The sequence below is a fragment of the Oryctolagus cuniculus genome, chromosome 6 (assembly GCF_051225735.1).
Source record: "Oryctolagus cuniculus isolate XC-2025 breed Fujian yellow rabbit chromosome 6, ASM5122573v1, whole genome shotgun sequence".
Classification (NCBI taxonomy): Eukaryota; Metazoa; Chordata; class Mammalia; order Lagomorpha; family Leporidae; genus Oryctolagus; species Oryctolagus cuniculus.
The window spans coordinates 79,458,938-79,473,918 of NC_142872.1; the positions used below are offsets into that span (position 1 = coordinate 79,458,938).

General features: G+C 43.9%; 1 protein-coding gene and 1 pseudogene across 4 annotated transcripts in view; one reads left to right on the forward strand and one right to left on the reverse strand.

Annotated features, from left to right (window-relative positions):
• Positions 1 to 14,567, reverse strand: part of TCEA1 (transcription elongation factor A1) — a 62,617-nt gene extending 48,050 nt beyond the window's left edge. For 2 of the 4 annotated variants that reach the window (XM_089335231.1, XM_008255530.5), the window contains exons 1-2: positions 14,377 to 14,567; positions 2,044 to 2,106 (exon numbers count right to left, since the gene is read on the reverse strand). In XM_089335231.1, the coding sequence (XP_089191357.1) occupies positions 2,044 to 2,106; positions 14,377 to 14,439 (126 nt within the window). In that variant the 5' untranslated portion in view covers positions 14,440 to 14,567. Of the gene's footprint in view, positions 1 to 2,043; positions 2,107 to 4,580; positions 8,788 to 13,833; positions 14,063 to 14,376 lie in introns of those variants that run through there. The other 2 variants (XM_089335232.1, XM_089335233.1) reach the window with 2 other exon arrangements.
• LOC103348050 (phosphoglycerate mutase 1-like) lies at positions 2,182 to 3,024 on the forward strand (annotated as a pseudogene).
• Positions 14,568 to 14,981: the final 414 nt, after the last annotated feature.

Here is a 14,981-nt window from a genome sequence, read left to right on the forward strand (position 1 = left end):
TTCTAGACTGTTGAGGAAAAACTTACTATTTTGTTCCTTTAGTATTTTTGTTGTTGTTGTTGTTGCTCGGTATGCTCTACACAAGACCACTGGTTGAACTCTGCAATCAATGCACAACCATTCTTAAGCGTTTAAAAATTAATAGGAAATTGATCTCTGTGGAACATGGGAGTGGGAATAAGAGAGGGAGGAGATATATAGGACGGCACATACTCAATCAGACCTACCTCCAATGGTGGAACTGGAAATGTGCCAGGGGATTTCAACTCAATCTTACCAAGGAGGCAGGTACCAATGCCAGCACACTTGGTAAATAGACAAATATAAATACACAACTGATCCAAAAGATAGGGTAAGTGTCGAAGAGATTACACAAATAAGACCAGTGTAAGCAAATAATGAAAGATAGAATCAAAAGGGTTGAGAATGATCCTGCGGGGGAAGCAGGTCACACAGCAGACTCATAGAATGGCAAATGCCCAAAACAGCACTCCTGCCTCAGAATTAACCCTTGGGACATTCGGATCTGACTAAAAGGTCCATGAGAGTCTCGCAGGCATGGAAAAACATGACACGGTGGCAAAAAACAATCTAAATGAAGGATCCTGGCGAACAACACTCCAGCAGAAGGATCAGGCCATCAAGGAGAGAGGCGCCTTTCTCTGAAGGGAGGAAGGAACCTCCACTGTGATATGGCCTTGACTAAACAAATTCAGAGTTGGTGAACTCAAGGGGCCTCCATAGCCTAGACAGCTCATAGCAAGAGTCTCGGGTGATTGCTGACGTCATAAATAAGAGTGCCAATTGTTAAATCAACAACGGGAGTCACTGGGTTCATGCTCCCCTCGCAGGATCTCTGTCCTTAATATGTTTATCTATGAAACTCAAAAACAACACTACTAGTCGAACAATACCCTATACCTGGTTCGGTTGTGTGAGTGCAACCTGTTGAAATCCCTGCTTACTATATACTAAATTGATCTTCGGTATATGAAGGTAACTGAAAATGAAACGTGATGAAGGGGGGAGAGGGGAGAGGAAGTGGGTGAGGGGAGGGCCACGGGAGGGAGGGAGGGAGGGGGGAAGCCACAACAATGCAAAAGATGCATTTTATATTCTACTTAAAACTATTGGTTGAGCTCTGTAATTAATACACAATTACTCTTAGGTGTTTAATTAATGCTATAACTAGTACTCAAATAGTATTTTACACTTTATGTTTCTGTGTGGAAGCAAAATGTGGTAATCTTTACTTAACATACGCTAAATTGATCTTCTGTATATAAAGATAATTGAAAATTAATTGTGATGTGAAGGGGAAGGGGAGAGGGAGTGGGAGAGGGGAGCGTTGTGGATGGGAGGGAAGACACGGGGGGGGGGGGGGAGGCTATTGTGGTCCATAAGCTGTACTTTGGAAATTTATGCTCATTAAATAAATTAAAAAAGAAAAAAAGAAAAAAAAAAGAAATACCAAGGAAAATACTTGTAGATATTAACTATCTGGAAGAAAAGAGCCAGATTCATAGTACTGGCTATTTTTTCTTTCCTTTTTAACATTCTGACTTGTTAAATCTTTATTTTACGTTTCAGTCTTGATGAAACTTTAAGACTGAAGTGATCAAGTAATATTAATGTCTACTAGACATCCACTGTAAACATGCTTAGCCAGTGCTAAAAAAAGGGAGGAGAGTAACATCTTATCATTTTCACCCTGAGGCCAGTTTTAAGCTGGCAGCACCTGTCAATGACAGATCAAGAATGTAAAATCTTGGGAAAACAATTCAAGGCTACAAGTCCAACATCTTCTCACAGTAAGATTTCACTACCACTATCAACCTAGGAGATTCTGGTTTCATTCTTCCTAGGGAAGGCAATATTTTTCTCTAATGGCAATTCAGTAATTTTTTATTTATGTTATAATCTTTTAAAAAATAGAGTAATGGTTTACACCATAAGACAGTAAAAATAACATACTGGTACTAAAGAAATTTCAGTATTTTATGACAATTACTGATTCAAAAACTTTTAAACATAAGTGTGTACCTGTAATAATTCCAGGGTCATAGGAATATTCTTAAGCTCCTTCAACAAATCCAATGCTCCAGCCTGTAACATAAAATAATTACATATTGAATTCCCAGGACAATAAAACAGGGACTGGTCAGAAATTTACAATTATGAGTCGCCACGCATCTCAGTCTCATCACAAGTATCTACAAGCCGGTGCTGATCTTGCCAGGTCAGAGTACCTGGAACCTAGTGAACCGCCTCAGTGGCTAGTACCATGTGGACCTGGGCCAGGTAGGCTACAAGGAGGCAAAGTGTGGCAGGCAGGTCCTGCAAGATGCTGGCTATGAATCTGACAACTGCTTTACCTCAGTGCAGGAAAGACTGGATCCTCTGGATGGTGCTGGATGTCACTGACCAGATGTGGCTGCCAGCTGTGGGGACTTGGTGCCTCAACAAGCTGCACTTTGGGAGGCTGTGACAAGCCTCAATAAAGCAGAAACTGCCACCAAGCATGGTGAGGCCCAGGTGAAGATCTGGCAGTGCTCTTATGATGTCTCTCTGCCTCCCATGGAGCCTGATCCCTTCCACAGCAACATCACTAAGGATGGTAAGTATGCAGACTTCACTGGAGATCAGCTGCCCTCCTAGGAGAGTCTGAAGGACACTATGGCCACAGCCCTGCCCTCCTGCAACGAAGAGATCCTGCTCCACATCAAGGAGGGGAAACGGGCCGGCGCCGCGGCTCACTAGGCTAATCCTCCTCCTTGCGGCGCCGGCACACCGGGTTCTAGTCCCGGTTGGGGCGCCAGATTCTGTCCCGGTTGCCCCTCTTCCAGGCCAGCTCTCTGCTGTGGCCAAGGAGTGCAGTGGAGGATGGCCCAGGTGCTTGGGCCCTGCACCCCATGGGAGACCAGGAAAAGCACTTGGCTCCTGGCTCCTGCCATCGGATCAGCGCGGTGCGTCGGCCGCAGCGCGCCGGCCGTGGCGGCCATTGGAGGGTGAACCAACGGCAAAGGAAGATCTTTCTCTCTGTCTCTCTCTCTCACTGTCCACTCTGCCTGTCAAAAAGAAAAAAAAAAAAAAAAAAAAAAAAAAAGGAGGGGAAACGGGTACTGATCGCAAGGCATAGCAACAGCCTTTGGGGCATTGCCAAGCATCGAAGGGTCTCTCTGAAGAGGCTATCATGGAGCTAACTGGAAGCCCGTCAAACCCATGCAGTTCCTGGGGGGATAAAGAGACCATGGGTAAAGCTACAGAAGCTGTGGCTGTCCAGGGCAAGGACAAGAAGAGAATGCAAGTGGGAAGAACACTATCCCCAGCACTACCCTCCCTGCCCACCCAATCTTCTGCACCTGTCTCCTGCACATGTCACACTGACCACCTCTGTAGGCACCTAAGGTTGTAGCTGCGGCTGGAGACTGGGAGCTCCTGCTTTCCTTTCAACCATTTTGCCTCCTGCACCGTCCCCTTCACAAAATCTAGTCAGGATGGCACCCATGAGGTACTGGCTTTCGGTCCAACTGAAGGAAGACTCCTCTCACCCACAGAGTTGAGGTCCAAACACTCGTGTCTGCCACTGCACTGTTTACTAAGTGCCTGCTGGAGTTGGGAGAGGAAGGAGTTATGCTAAGTCTTGACCAATTAGGAGAGATAGGAGAGTTTGCTGTGTTCCCAGGAGCCAGTCCTCTGTGCTTCTGCAGTCAGGCCACTGCCCTGGGGGCTGCAGTCATTCCAGTGGAAGATTAATGTAACCTGTATAGTGACTTAAAAACACAACCACCACTTCCTCCCTTACCCACGAGAAACTGGCTCTAGAAAGGTTGGGATCAAGCCTGAATTTAGTTTCTGTGATACATTTACTTTTACAAAAACACACACATATAAAATTGATACTAAACAAAAGCCCTTTTGGGGTTCCTAGCAGTCATTCAAATAGTCCCCTTTGTGGTCACCAGAAAATGAGCCTGGCTCCTTAAGTGGTAGGACTGCCTCCTGATGTGTCTTAGGATCTCTCCCCTGCCTTGTTTTGTGGCAGTGAAATTTCTCTTGAGGATGTCCAAAGTGTGTCTTTCAGTGAGTGATTCCGAATCATGTTTTCCAGTTGCCTGGCCCTGCCACATAGGCTAGGTACTCATTTTGCGTATATCTGTACTAAATCTTTTTTCCAGATCAGAGCAATAAAGGAGTGTGATATACAATTAAAAAAAATTATTTTATGATTTCTATCCATAACATACAATGGCCCATTTATTCACTTGAGAACAAAGACACATAAATACACAGAACACAAATATACTGTTTTTCAACTGGGGGTTGAAACTTATCAGAAGATCATAAAATCCATTTACTAGGTTATGAAAAGCATTTAAAATAAATATTATTTTGGGGCCAGCGCCGTGGCTCACTTGGTTAATCCTCCGCCTGCAGTGCTGGCATCCCATATGGGCGCCGAGTTCTAGTCCCGGTTGCTCCTCTTCCAGTCCAGCTCTCTGCTGTGGCTCAGGAAGGCAGTGGAGGATTGCCCAAGTGCTTGGGCGCCTGCACCCGCATTGGAGACCAGGAAGAAGTACCTGGTTCCTGGCTTCAGATCGGCGCAGCGCCGGCCGTGGCAGCCATTTGGGGAGTGAACCAATGGAAGGAAGACCTTTCTGTCTCTCTCTCTCTCATTGTCTAACTCTGTCAAATAAAAATAAATAAATAAGTATTATTTTGTGAAAGTTTATTTTTAGTAGTACTTGTTTCTGTCTGCAGTAGACATGCAAAACCTGCTTAAGGAAAGAGTCAAGTCTGAGAATGTGGGGATGCTGCACCCCTCTAGCATCTGCTCAAGCAAAGGGAGAGTGGATATCACTGCTAGAATTGTCATCAGGTCTCTTAGCATCTCACAGCTCTGTCATAAGAATACAACTGTCTACCCAGTTCTTGCATAGTGGTAAAGACTAAATTCTGAATGAAAATCTAGAATTAAGAACTATGTTAAGCTCACAGGCCTTCCACTATCAATTCCAATATGCAGTAAAAACTTCCCATGGAAGGGCAAAGGTTGTGGCGCAACAGGTAAATCTCTGCTTGAAACACACATACCAGAATACCTGGGATTGAATACCAGCTCCTCTTTGACCTAGTTTCCTGCTAATGCACACCCTGAGAAGCAGCAGGTGATGGCTCAAGTATTTGGGTCTCTGCCATCACATAGGAGATCTAGACGGAGTTCTGGGTTCTGGCTTTTATCCTGGCCCACCCAGCCTTGGCTGTTGCAGGTATTTGTAGAGTAAAGCAGGGGATGAAAGATATCTTTCTCTCTCTTTCTCACTCTATCAAATAAATTAAATAAATAAGCTTTAGAAAAAAAAAAGCTCCCATCTAGATAAAGGAACAAAATAAGACTCACGAAAGAATCACAGAACATTCCTAAAGTTAAAAGAGGAATAAAATTAGAGCAATAGCACCACCTACAGTTTGTGGCCAAATGTTCCATTTAATATTAATTTAACCTATCATATTTCATCAAATCTATTATATTCACTTAATCATATTTTATTTAGTGTAATATCTCCTTAAAATACTGTATTTAGACACATTACCTTATATACCAGCAACTTAGAAAAAGCGATTAAAGTATGACATATGTTTTCTTACAACTTTGTTTATTGAAAGAATTCTTTTAGTCTCAGAATTTTACTATATATCAACTTTTCTTTAAAAGATTTATTTATTTACTTCGAATGTCAGAGTTACAAAAAGAAAGGGAGAGACAGAAAGAGATCCTCTATCCACAGGTTCACTCCCCAGATTGCCACAACAGCCAACTCTGGGCCAGGCTGAAGCCAAGAGGCCCAGAGCCAGGAGCTTCATCCAGGTCTCTCATATGGGTGGAAGGGCCCAAACATTTGGGCCATCCTCTGCTGCCCCTCCAAGGCAGTTAGCAGGGAGCTTCATCAGCAGTAGAGCAGTTGGGGCAGAGGCCATACTCACCATCTAACACCACCAGCCCTCATACATCACCTTTATATATACAGAAAATGTAAGTAAAGGAAATCACCTAGATGTTTCCAAAACTACTCTACATTCAGAGTCTGACGCCTATGAATCACTTTTTGACTCATTCAATGATACCTATTTTTACCTTAAAAAAGAGCTGTAGTTCCGGCGCCGCGGCTCACTAGGCTAATCCTCCGCCTAGCGGCGCCGGCACACCGGGTTCTAATCCCGGTTGGGGCGCCGGATTCTGTCCCGGTTGCCCCTCTTCCAGGCCAGCTCTCTGCTGTGGCCAGGGAGTGCAGTGGAGGATGGCCCAGGTGCTTGGGCCCTGCACCCCATGAGAGACCAGGAAAAGCACCTGGCTCCTGGCTCCTGCCATCGGATCAGCGCGGTGCGCCGGCCACGGCGGCCATTGGAGGGTGAACCAACGACAAAGGAAGACCTTTCTCTCTCTCTCTCTCACTGTCCACTCTGCCTGTCAAAAAAAAAAAAAAAAAAAAAAAAAAAAAAAAAAAAGCTGTAGCAAGAACACTAGGAAGTGGTGTTATGGCGCAGCATGTTAAGTCAGTGTTCGTTGCTTGGAACACTTGCATCCCATATCAGAGTGCCAGTTATAGTCCTGAATGCTCGATGCTTCTGATCCAGCTTCCTGTTATTGCACCTAGGAGGCAGTAGGTAATGGCCCAAGTACTTGGGGTTCTTGTCATGCCCATGGAAGACCTAAATAAATAGTTTCAGGATCTTGGGTTAGGCCTGGCCCAGATTCAGCTGTTGTGTGCATTTAGGAAATGAAACAAGAGATGGAAGATTTCTGTATTCTGCCTTAAAAAAAAAAAAAAAAAAAAAAACACCAGGAATGCATTCTTTCATAAAAGACTGCCGGCCGGCGCCACAGCTCACTAGGCTAATCCTCCGCGCCAGCACCCCGGGTTCTAGTCCTAGTCAGGGCACCGAATTCTGTCCTAGTTGCTCCTCTTCCAGTCCAGCTCTCTGCTGTGGCCCAGGAAGGCAGCGGAGGATGGCCCAAGTGCTTGGGCCCTGCACCCGCATGGGAGACTAGAAGGAAGCACCCAGCTCCTGGCTTCAGATAGGCACAGCGTGCGTGCCGGCCATAGCGGCCATTTGGGGGGTGAACCAACGGAAGGAAGACCTTTGTCTCTGTCTCTCTGTAGTACGTGGAGCAATTTTTCACCCCCAGTGCAATTTTACAACCATTTACTTCCTTAGGGTTCAAAGAAAACTCCACAAATGCATCTCATATTTTCTTCCAAGATAACTGATTTGCCCATTCTGCAAATTTTGATGCTAGGTTTGATATTCTGCCAATGAAAGTACACAACAGCTATCTGGCCAATGATAAGTGTAACTCATCCTGCTTTGTAAAACATTAAAATATGAAAACTAGGCATCCTACAAATCAATGAAACATATCCTAGCAAAATATGAAATCCCAGAGCAGTTCTTTATACTATGTATCCTAAAGGAAGAAGCAGGCATAGATTGTCATGATATTACTATACTCATATTCTTAAAAATGAAATCAAGTAAAGGGGCTGGCATTGTGGCACAGCAGGTTAAGCTGCCCCTGTAATGCCAGCATCCTATATCAGAATGCTCCTTCAAGCCCCAACTACTGCACTTCCAATCTAGATACCTGCTAATGCAGTCAAAAAAGATCCAAGTATTTGGGCCACTACTGCCCATATGGGAGACCCGGATGCAGTTCCTAGCTCTTGGCTTTAGCCTGGCCCCAGATGAGGCTATTGCAGGCATCTGGGGAATGAATCAGTGGATGGAATACCTATCTCTCTCATTTTCTCTCTCTCCCTCCTTCTGTTGCTCGCTCTGCCTTTCAATAAATAAATATTTTTTAAAATCAAGTAAGGGCTTCTATCATGTATTTTTTCCACATAAAACTGACAGCCATTAGATTTGACCTTTGGGACTAAAACAGTATTAACTTTTCAGATAAATAAATAAATTTAAAAAAAAAATTTCCTGGGAGATGGGATGGTTGCAGGTGGGAGGGTGGTTATGGGGGGAAAAGCCACTATAATCCAAAAGTTATACTTCGGAAATTTATATTTATTAAATAAAAGTTAAAAAAAAAAGAATTTCTTCAGAAATAACATTTTCTAAACAAATGAAGTTTTTAATCCCCTACATGCAAATAATAAAACTGAAAACTAAAAGATTTCTAAATTATTCATAAATTTTTAATACACCCATCTGACAGTGACAAATGTAAAGCAATCTATGTTATATTTATCCCACTTAATGTAAGAGTGCATTTCACGATATAAATGTTAATGTCTTACTACTGGAAACTGCCCAGATCCCACTGGGGATATTATAAAAAATATGACATATGTACCATATTATCTTTATTAAGATGTAAAAATTTTTGGATCCCCAAATACATCAGACCTTAAGGTTTTGGTTAATGGACTGTGGACCTGTATCCTCCATCTACCATGTGTATATTTTCTACCAATGTATCCATTTCTGATCAAGCACCAACTAGAAAGGAAGAAAAGGAATCACACTTGTAGGAGTTCCTTCAAAGGTATCCCCATGGCTTACATAATGCCATCTGTCAAAAGAAAATTGATTCTTATAACACATCAGTAATGTGATATGGTTTAAGTTGTTTTAGAGTAGAGGTAATAGATTTACACTGATTTTGCTATGTTGCCTTTCTTCTCAAATCTCTTTGGTGAAAAATCAAACCAACTCTTATGGAGTAAAACTTCTATGACCTTTACACTGTGTTCTAACAATAAAAAAAAAAAAACAAAAAACTTCAGTCAAGTTTAAAAAAAATTATGATTTAAGTGAAACTGGCCAAAACAGATGGTTAATAAGTCATTTACTGACAAAACTTGAGTATTACTATGTGCTGGGTACTGTGGAAAATACTTTATATACATTATGTCACTGCACCCTGACAACAAACCCTATGGAAGCTAGTAATCTATTACATCCACTTTGGACATGAGGAAATTTAAAGCCCAGATGCATTAAACTTGTACAAGAACATGCAACTACTAATTAGAAAAGGTGAGATCCACTCCAGTTCTGTCAAATTACACTCCACTGCCTCTGAACAAATACTCATTAACAAAACAAATCAAGCTCTGCTCTGTGCTGGAGACACAGCAATGAGCAAGACCGAAACCCTATAACTTCAGGGAATTGTAAAACAGAAAACACTGATCATCTACTTCAAATTTTCAATTACACAAAGAAAAAAAACATGTACACAGTGAAGGTAAGTGACTTGCCCAAGGACATACTGATGGGTAGTGCAACACATAGGGCAAAAACCGTAGTCTTCTGCCCCTTACATCACTGCCCTTTCCATTCCATCTGTCCACCAGAGACAGTTATGCTCTGGGAGCTCAGGGGAAAAGCACTGTGAAACAAAATGATGTGTTCTCTCTTTTCTCCTTTCCCAATCATCACCTGCCTCTACATGTCAAGTCTGAGATTACAGCATCTCCCAGAGATAATGATGCAACACAAAGAAAGATTCTAACTTCGAGTCAAATTTTGTTCACAGTACTGGCTAGAAAACAATCTAAAGCTATTTCATTACTTACACTGTTGGTGCTCCTGTCAATGAAACAAGTGCTCTTACAAAACTTAGTATTGGCCGGCGCCGCGGCTCAACAGGCTAATCCTCCACCTAGCGGCGCTGGCACACTGGGTTCTAGTCCCAGTCGGGGCGCCGGATTCTTTCCCGGTTGCCCCTCTTCCAGGCCAGCTCTCTGCTGTGGCCAGGGAAGGCAGTGGAGCATGGCCCAAGTGCTTGGGCCCTGCACCCCATGGGAGACCAGGAGAAGCACCTGGCTCCTGGCTTCGGATCAGCGCGGTGCGCCGGCCACAGCGCACCAGCCGTGGCGGCCACTGGAGGGTGAACCAACGGCAAAAAAGGAAGACCTTTCTCTCTGTCTCTCTCTCTCACTATCCACTCTGCCTGTTAAAAACAACAACAACAACAACAACAAAAAAAAAAAAACAAAAAAAACTTAGTATTAACATTTGTACTGAGTGCTCAAGTATATACAAAACTGTACAGTACACAAACACCCCTCTCCTCAAGATATATATAAAAAAGGGCACAGTGGGGAGTTTACAGTTAATAATACAAGCTATATCAGAGTATATGACATATTTAAATACAAACTCTGTACAAACTCAGTACAGCTGTACAAATCTGTGAATTTATTAGAAATCCACTAAGGCAAATACTTTGGGTGAATTTTATCTCAATAAAGCTATTAAGGGGCCGACTTTGTGGCATAGTTGGTAAAAACTGCCACCTGCAATGCCAACATCCCATACGGGCACCAGTTTTGAGTCCTAGTTGTTCCACTTCCAATCCAGCTCCCCACTAATAGCCTGGGAAAGCAGAACATGGCCCAAGTAACTGAACCTTTGCCACCCACATGGGAGATGCAAAAGAAGCTCCTGGCTTCAATCCAGCCCAATGCTAGCCAATGAAGCCACCTAGGGAGTGAACTAAAGGATGGAAGATCTCTTCTCTCTCTCTCACTCGTTCTCTCTCCCCCTTTAAAAAAATTTTTAAGCTCCTCTAGGGCCGGCGTTGTGCTACAGCAGGTTAAGCCACCACATCTCATGTTGGTGTCCCAGTCCAAGTACCCTAGCCACTACCATTCTGAGTCAGCTCCCTGTTAATGTGCCTTAGAAGCAGCAGAAGGTGGCCCAAGTACTTAGGCCTCTGTCATCCAGGACATTTGGGATGGAAGACTAATCAATCCTCTCTTTCTCTGCCTTTCAAACAAAAAAAAAAGTCTTTAAACCCTTTACAAAGACAACCTCAGGTTACGGCATTCTAGGCACTAGAAAGCACTTTATATTTACCCAGTCTTTACTAAATTTTCTCCAATTTACCAAGAAAAACATATTAAGTGATATTAGAGAACTTGCCTAAAATCACACAGATAAAGTTCAGAAGATTTAGGAATAAGACTTGGTTACTTACATTAAGTGAAAATGACAAGAAAAAAGCTTAAAGCTTAAGTAAAAAACAGCTAATATCTAAAAATGTAAAAGCATTTTCTGGATTCTCTGTGGCCTGAGAATGTGCACTCTGTAAAAACCACAAAGAACACGATTTGCCATCAACAGCCAGGGACACTATTTTGGCAGTCCTAGGAACAGGTTATGGAGGTGAGTATTTAGGGAAACCCACCTGCCCTAGAAGAAGTAGCTTTACTTCCTGGACTTCTATTCACTAAACTGTAGTCTATCATGGCTCAAAAACAGATCCAGGGATCTTTTAGAGAGACAATGTAGGTTAATAGAGGAGTACTAGCTTTGCAGCTTAAGATTAAGATTCACAAAAATCTTCATTTGGCCACTTACTAGGTATTAAGCTTAGGGCAATTCATTTAATTTTTTAAAAACCTAGTTTCCTCATTTTTAGAAATATTTACCCTGCAAAGATGTCTGAACAATAAATGAAAAAAGGTACGTATGGTATGTATATATCGGGTTGGGGGGGTGCACTTTTTGCCTCAAAATAAGCTTGTTTTTCTTTTTCTTCTTTTTTTTTTTCTTTCTTTCTTTTTTTTTTTTTTTTTGACAGGCAGAGTGGATAGTGAGAGAGAGAGACAGAGAGAAAGGTCTTCCTTTTGCCGTTGGTTCACCTTCCAATGGCCGCCACAGCTGATGCGCTGCAGCCGGCACACCGCGCTGATCCGAAGGAAGGAGCCAGGTGCTTCTCCTGGTCTCCCATGGGGTGCAGGGTCCAAGGCTTGTTTTTCAATTCCATTTTCCACAAACTTTTTGAAGTACCCTCCCAAGTACTGTACTTGCAGAACACCTAGCTCAGAGTGACAGCTCAATATGAGGTTGCTGCTTTTATTTAGCTTAAGTGTGACACCTAGGGTTTTATAAAAACAAAATGATATCCAATAACAGCATCTAAACAAACTTGTCAATTCAAACGGTAATTATTACTCTTGGAGCAAAGTTTACCTTTTCATAGTATAAAAATAACATAAAAAGCAGCTTATGAGAGAAAAATCTAGAAACCGCGGGGCGGGGGGGGGGGGATCTACCACAATCCTTTCACCTCCAAAACAATCTCATTAAATTATAGAACTCTCAGAAGGCTATTGGCCAGTAGCTTGTGTACTTTAGGGAGAGGGAAGGAGTGTCATTCTGACCTTGCTCTTTATTTCATCAGCCTATCTGAATTTCTAGAGTGTGGACATGAAAACGAAGGTGGCGAGGGGAAATAAAGGAAAAGAGTCAACTTTGCTTTTTTTTTTTTTTCCAGGCAAGTTATCACACTGGTCAAGTTTCGAAGTATCAGAAAACTAAGATTTGAGATGAGACAACTAGATTTGAGAATTACCTGTGGCATTTACCCTCATTTTTTCCAACACTGATTACTAAAGAATATAGATATTTGAGAACTGTAAATACATTTGTATCTTCTCCATACCTGCCCGCTGAGGAATTACAGATTTTAAGAAACACCTATTACAAGGAAATGGAAACAAAAATAAACAATGCGATAAACATTATAGTCTGAATTAGACCAAAGGGATTTTCCCCCCCCTGAAAGCTTCTACTATGGGACCCTGAGGCTCTCCACCCAGAGAAAAATTTTTCCAATAAACAAAATAACAAATGTTCAAACTAGGGCTGAGCATTTGACACAGCAGTTAAGGCACCAGCATCTCATACTGGAGTACCTTCATTGAAATTCAAGGTTTGCTCTCTATTCCAGTTAACTTGTACCCTGGGAAGCAGCTGGTGATGGCTCCAGTAATGTCCTTGCCACCCTCACTGTGAAACCTAGATTGAGCTCCTGTCTCCTGGCTTCTCCTGGTCCAAATCCCCAGGTGTTGTGGGCATTTGGTGAATGAATCAGCAGATGCGATTCAAATAAATGAAAATAAATAAACTTGCTTAAAAAAAAGTTAGCCTATCAAATAACCATCACTTCCCTGTAGGGGAATGAAAGGACTGTATTAGAAAAATAAACGGCAAAGGCACTCTCTGGAACAGAAAACAGGAAATACTTTAAAAAGGCAAAATTGCAAATACAGATTAACAGAGTATGAAATTGAACGCTGAGGCAAAACACCTGTTAAATGAAAAGAGGAAGAGAGGATGTTTGTAGTCTTAAGTACTTAATGGTAACACTAATTTCTGATCTGGTTATCATATGTAAAGCTTGCCATCCAGTAGAAAACCTGGTTCCAGCTTAACACAAAACTACACAGTACTTAAATTATATATAAGTACTTAATCGCTAACTGCCTCAGTCTCCTCATCTGTAAAACGGATGCACCTTACCTACCCAGAGTTATGTTGTGCGAAAAGAATTTTGCGCAGCTGTTCTGCAACTCTTAAAAGTGTCGTGCAAATCAGAGCATCTCTTTTCTTTCTCATTAGTTTGACATGGAATTTAGTCACAGCTGGGAATAAATTTCAGGAACATTGATAATGAAAATGTGCTGAGCATGGAGGAACAAATTCAGGTGAGGAGCATCATGGAAGTTTAGCAGAAAACAGCGAAGTATGAAGAAAAGGATCGAAAGAGGTACACAAGGTAAAACTGGTTGTAACACGACCTCATAAAGACCGCAAGAGAACACGTTCGCGCACACACACATCAACAAGATTATGCCACCGGTATTAAGTGCACCATTGAGGAAGTACCCAGCAATTATGGTTGTCCAAATCCATCTACCAGCACACCTTGGTGTGTGTTTACAGCTCTGCTGTACACCACGACCTGACAAAATACACTTTTAAAAAACGTTTAGCAACCTGCCGCGAGGCTACAACATATTTCACCTTTCGAACTCCTAAGCAAACCTGTAATGTAACTGAGACGACCAAAAGGATGTTTCATCTTCAAAAACCAAGATCCAGCAGTTTTCCCTTTTATCTTTCCAGCACTGCGTCTAAAAGTGATCACAAATCTTTACGGAATGCTGTTCGGTATTTCTCGTCTGGAACCACCGATCGCGGTAATGAACACATTCTTTCAAAGAGCGAGGGCTTTCTCTACTTTTCGGTGCTTAAACTAGATTGGGGAGGATTTACCACCTCGGAAGTGAAACCAAAGGAGAGCGAACCCTAATCCCTGACTCGATTAGGCTCACTACGCCGTGCCAACAGCAGGGACCTCGCAATACCCAGCGCGGGTCCCAACGCCGGCGGCCGTGGTCCAGCACGGCCTCACCAGGGCGCCCTCCCAGGACGCGGGGGCGGCAGGCGTCACTCTCCGCCGGAGAAGGCAGCGAGGGCCGACGCTGGGGTCGGGGGCCTCCTCAGGCCGGGACCGCAACACCCTACCCGGCCTCGCTCCCGGCCCGCGCCACCCGCCGCACTCACCGCGTTCTTCTTCTGCACCATCTTGTCCATCTTCTTGGCGATGCGGACTACCTCGTCCTCCATGGCGCCGGCAGGTCTTCCCCGCGCCCAGCCCTCTGGGGCCGCGAAATGGCAGAAGGTGGCGTGGAGAGGACGTAGAGCGGTCGCGAGCCCCGGCGTCCGGCGACTCCCACCACGGCAGGCCCCGGCCTAGGGCCTTCCTCACACACCAGACCAGAGGCGGCAGCGGTGGCTCCGCCCCGCAGGCCGCACTAGTAGAGCCCGCGCGCGTCCTACAGGCGCTACTAATCAACTGCGGATCGCTGCGAAAGGGTGAGTCGCGGCTTCACCGGGCTGGATTTGGGCGGGCGTTGGCCTGAGGGAGGAGGGCCAAGAGGGCGGTACGGCTTCCCGCCAGCGGGTGAGGAAGGCAACGGTTGTGCCGGGCGTCTCTCAACGCACAGGGCGGGGTTTCTGCCCCCCGGGGTCCCTTGGAGCCGCCCAGAGCCTTAGAACCTAGCGGGACCCACGTTGCTCGAATGGGAGGCGGGTTCGGAGAATCGAACTTTGGCGGGTTTGAAAGTCCGTGAGGATCCCGAGCGGTCTCCTTGGTAGACAGCTACGCA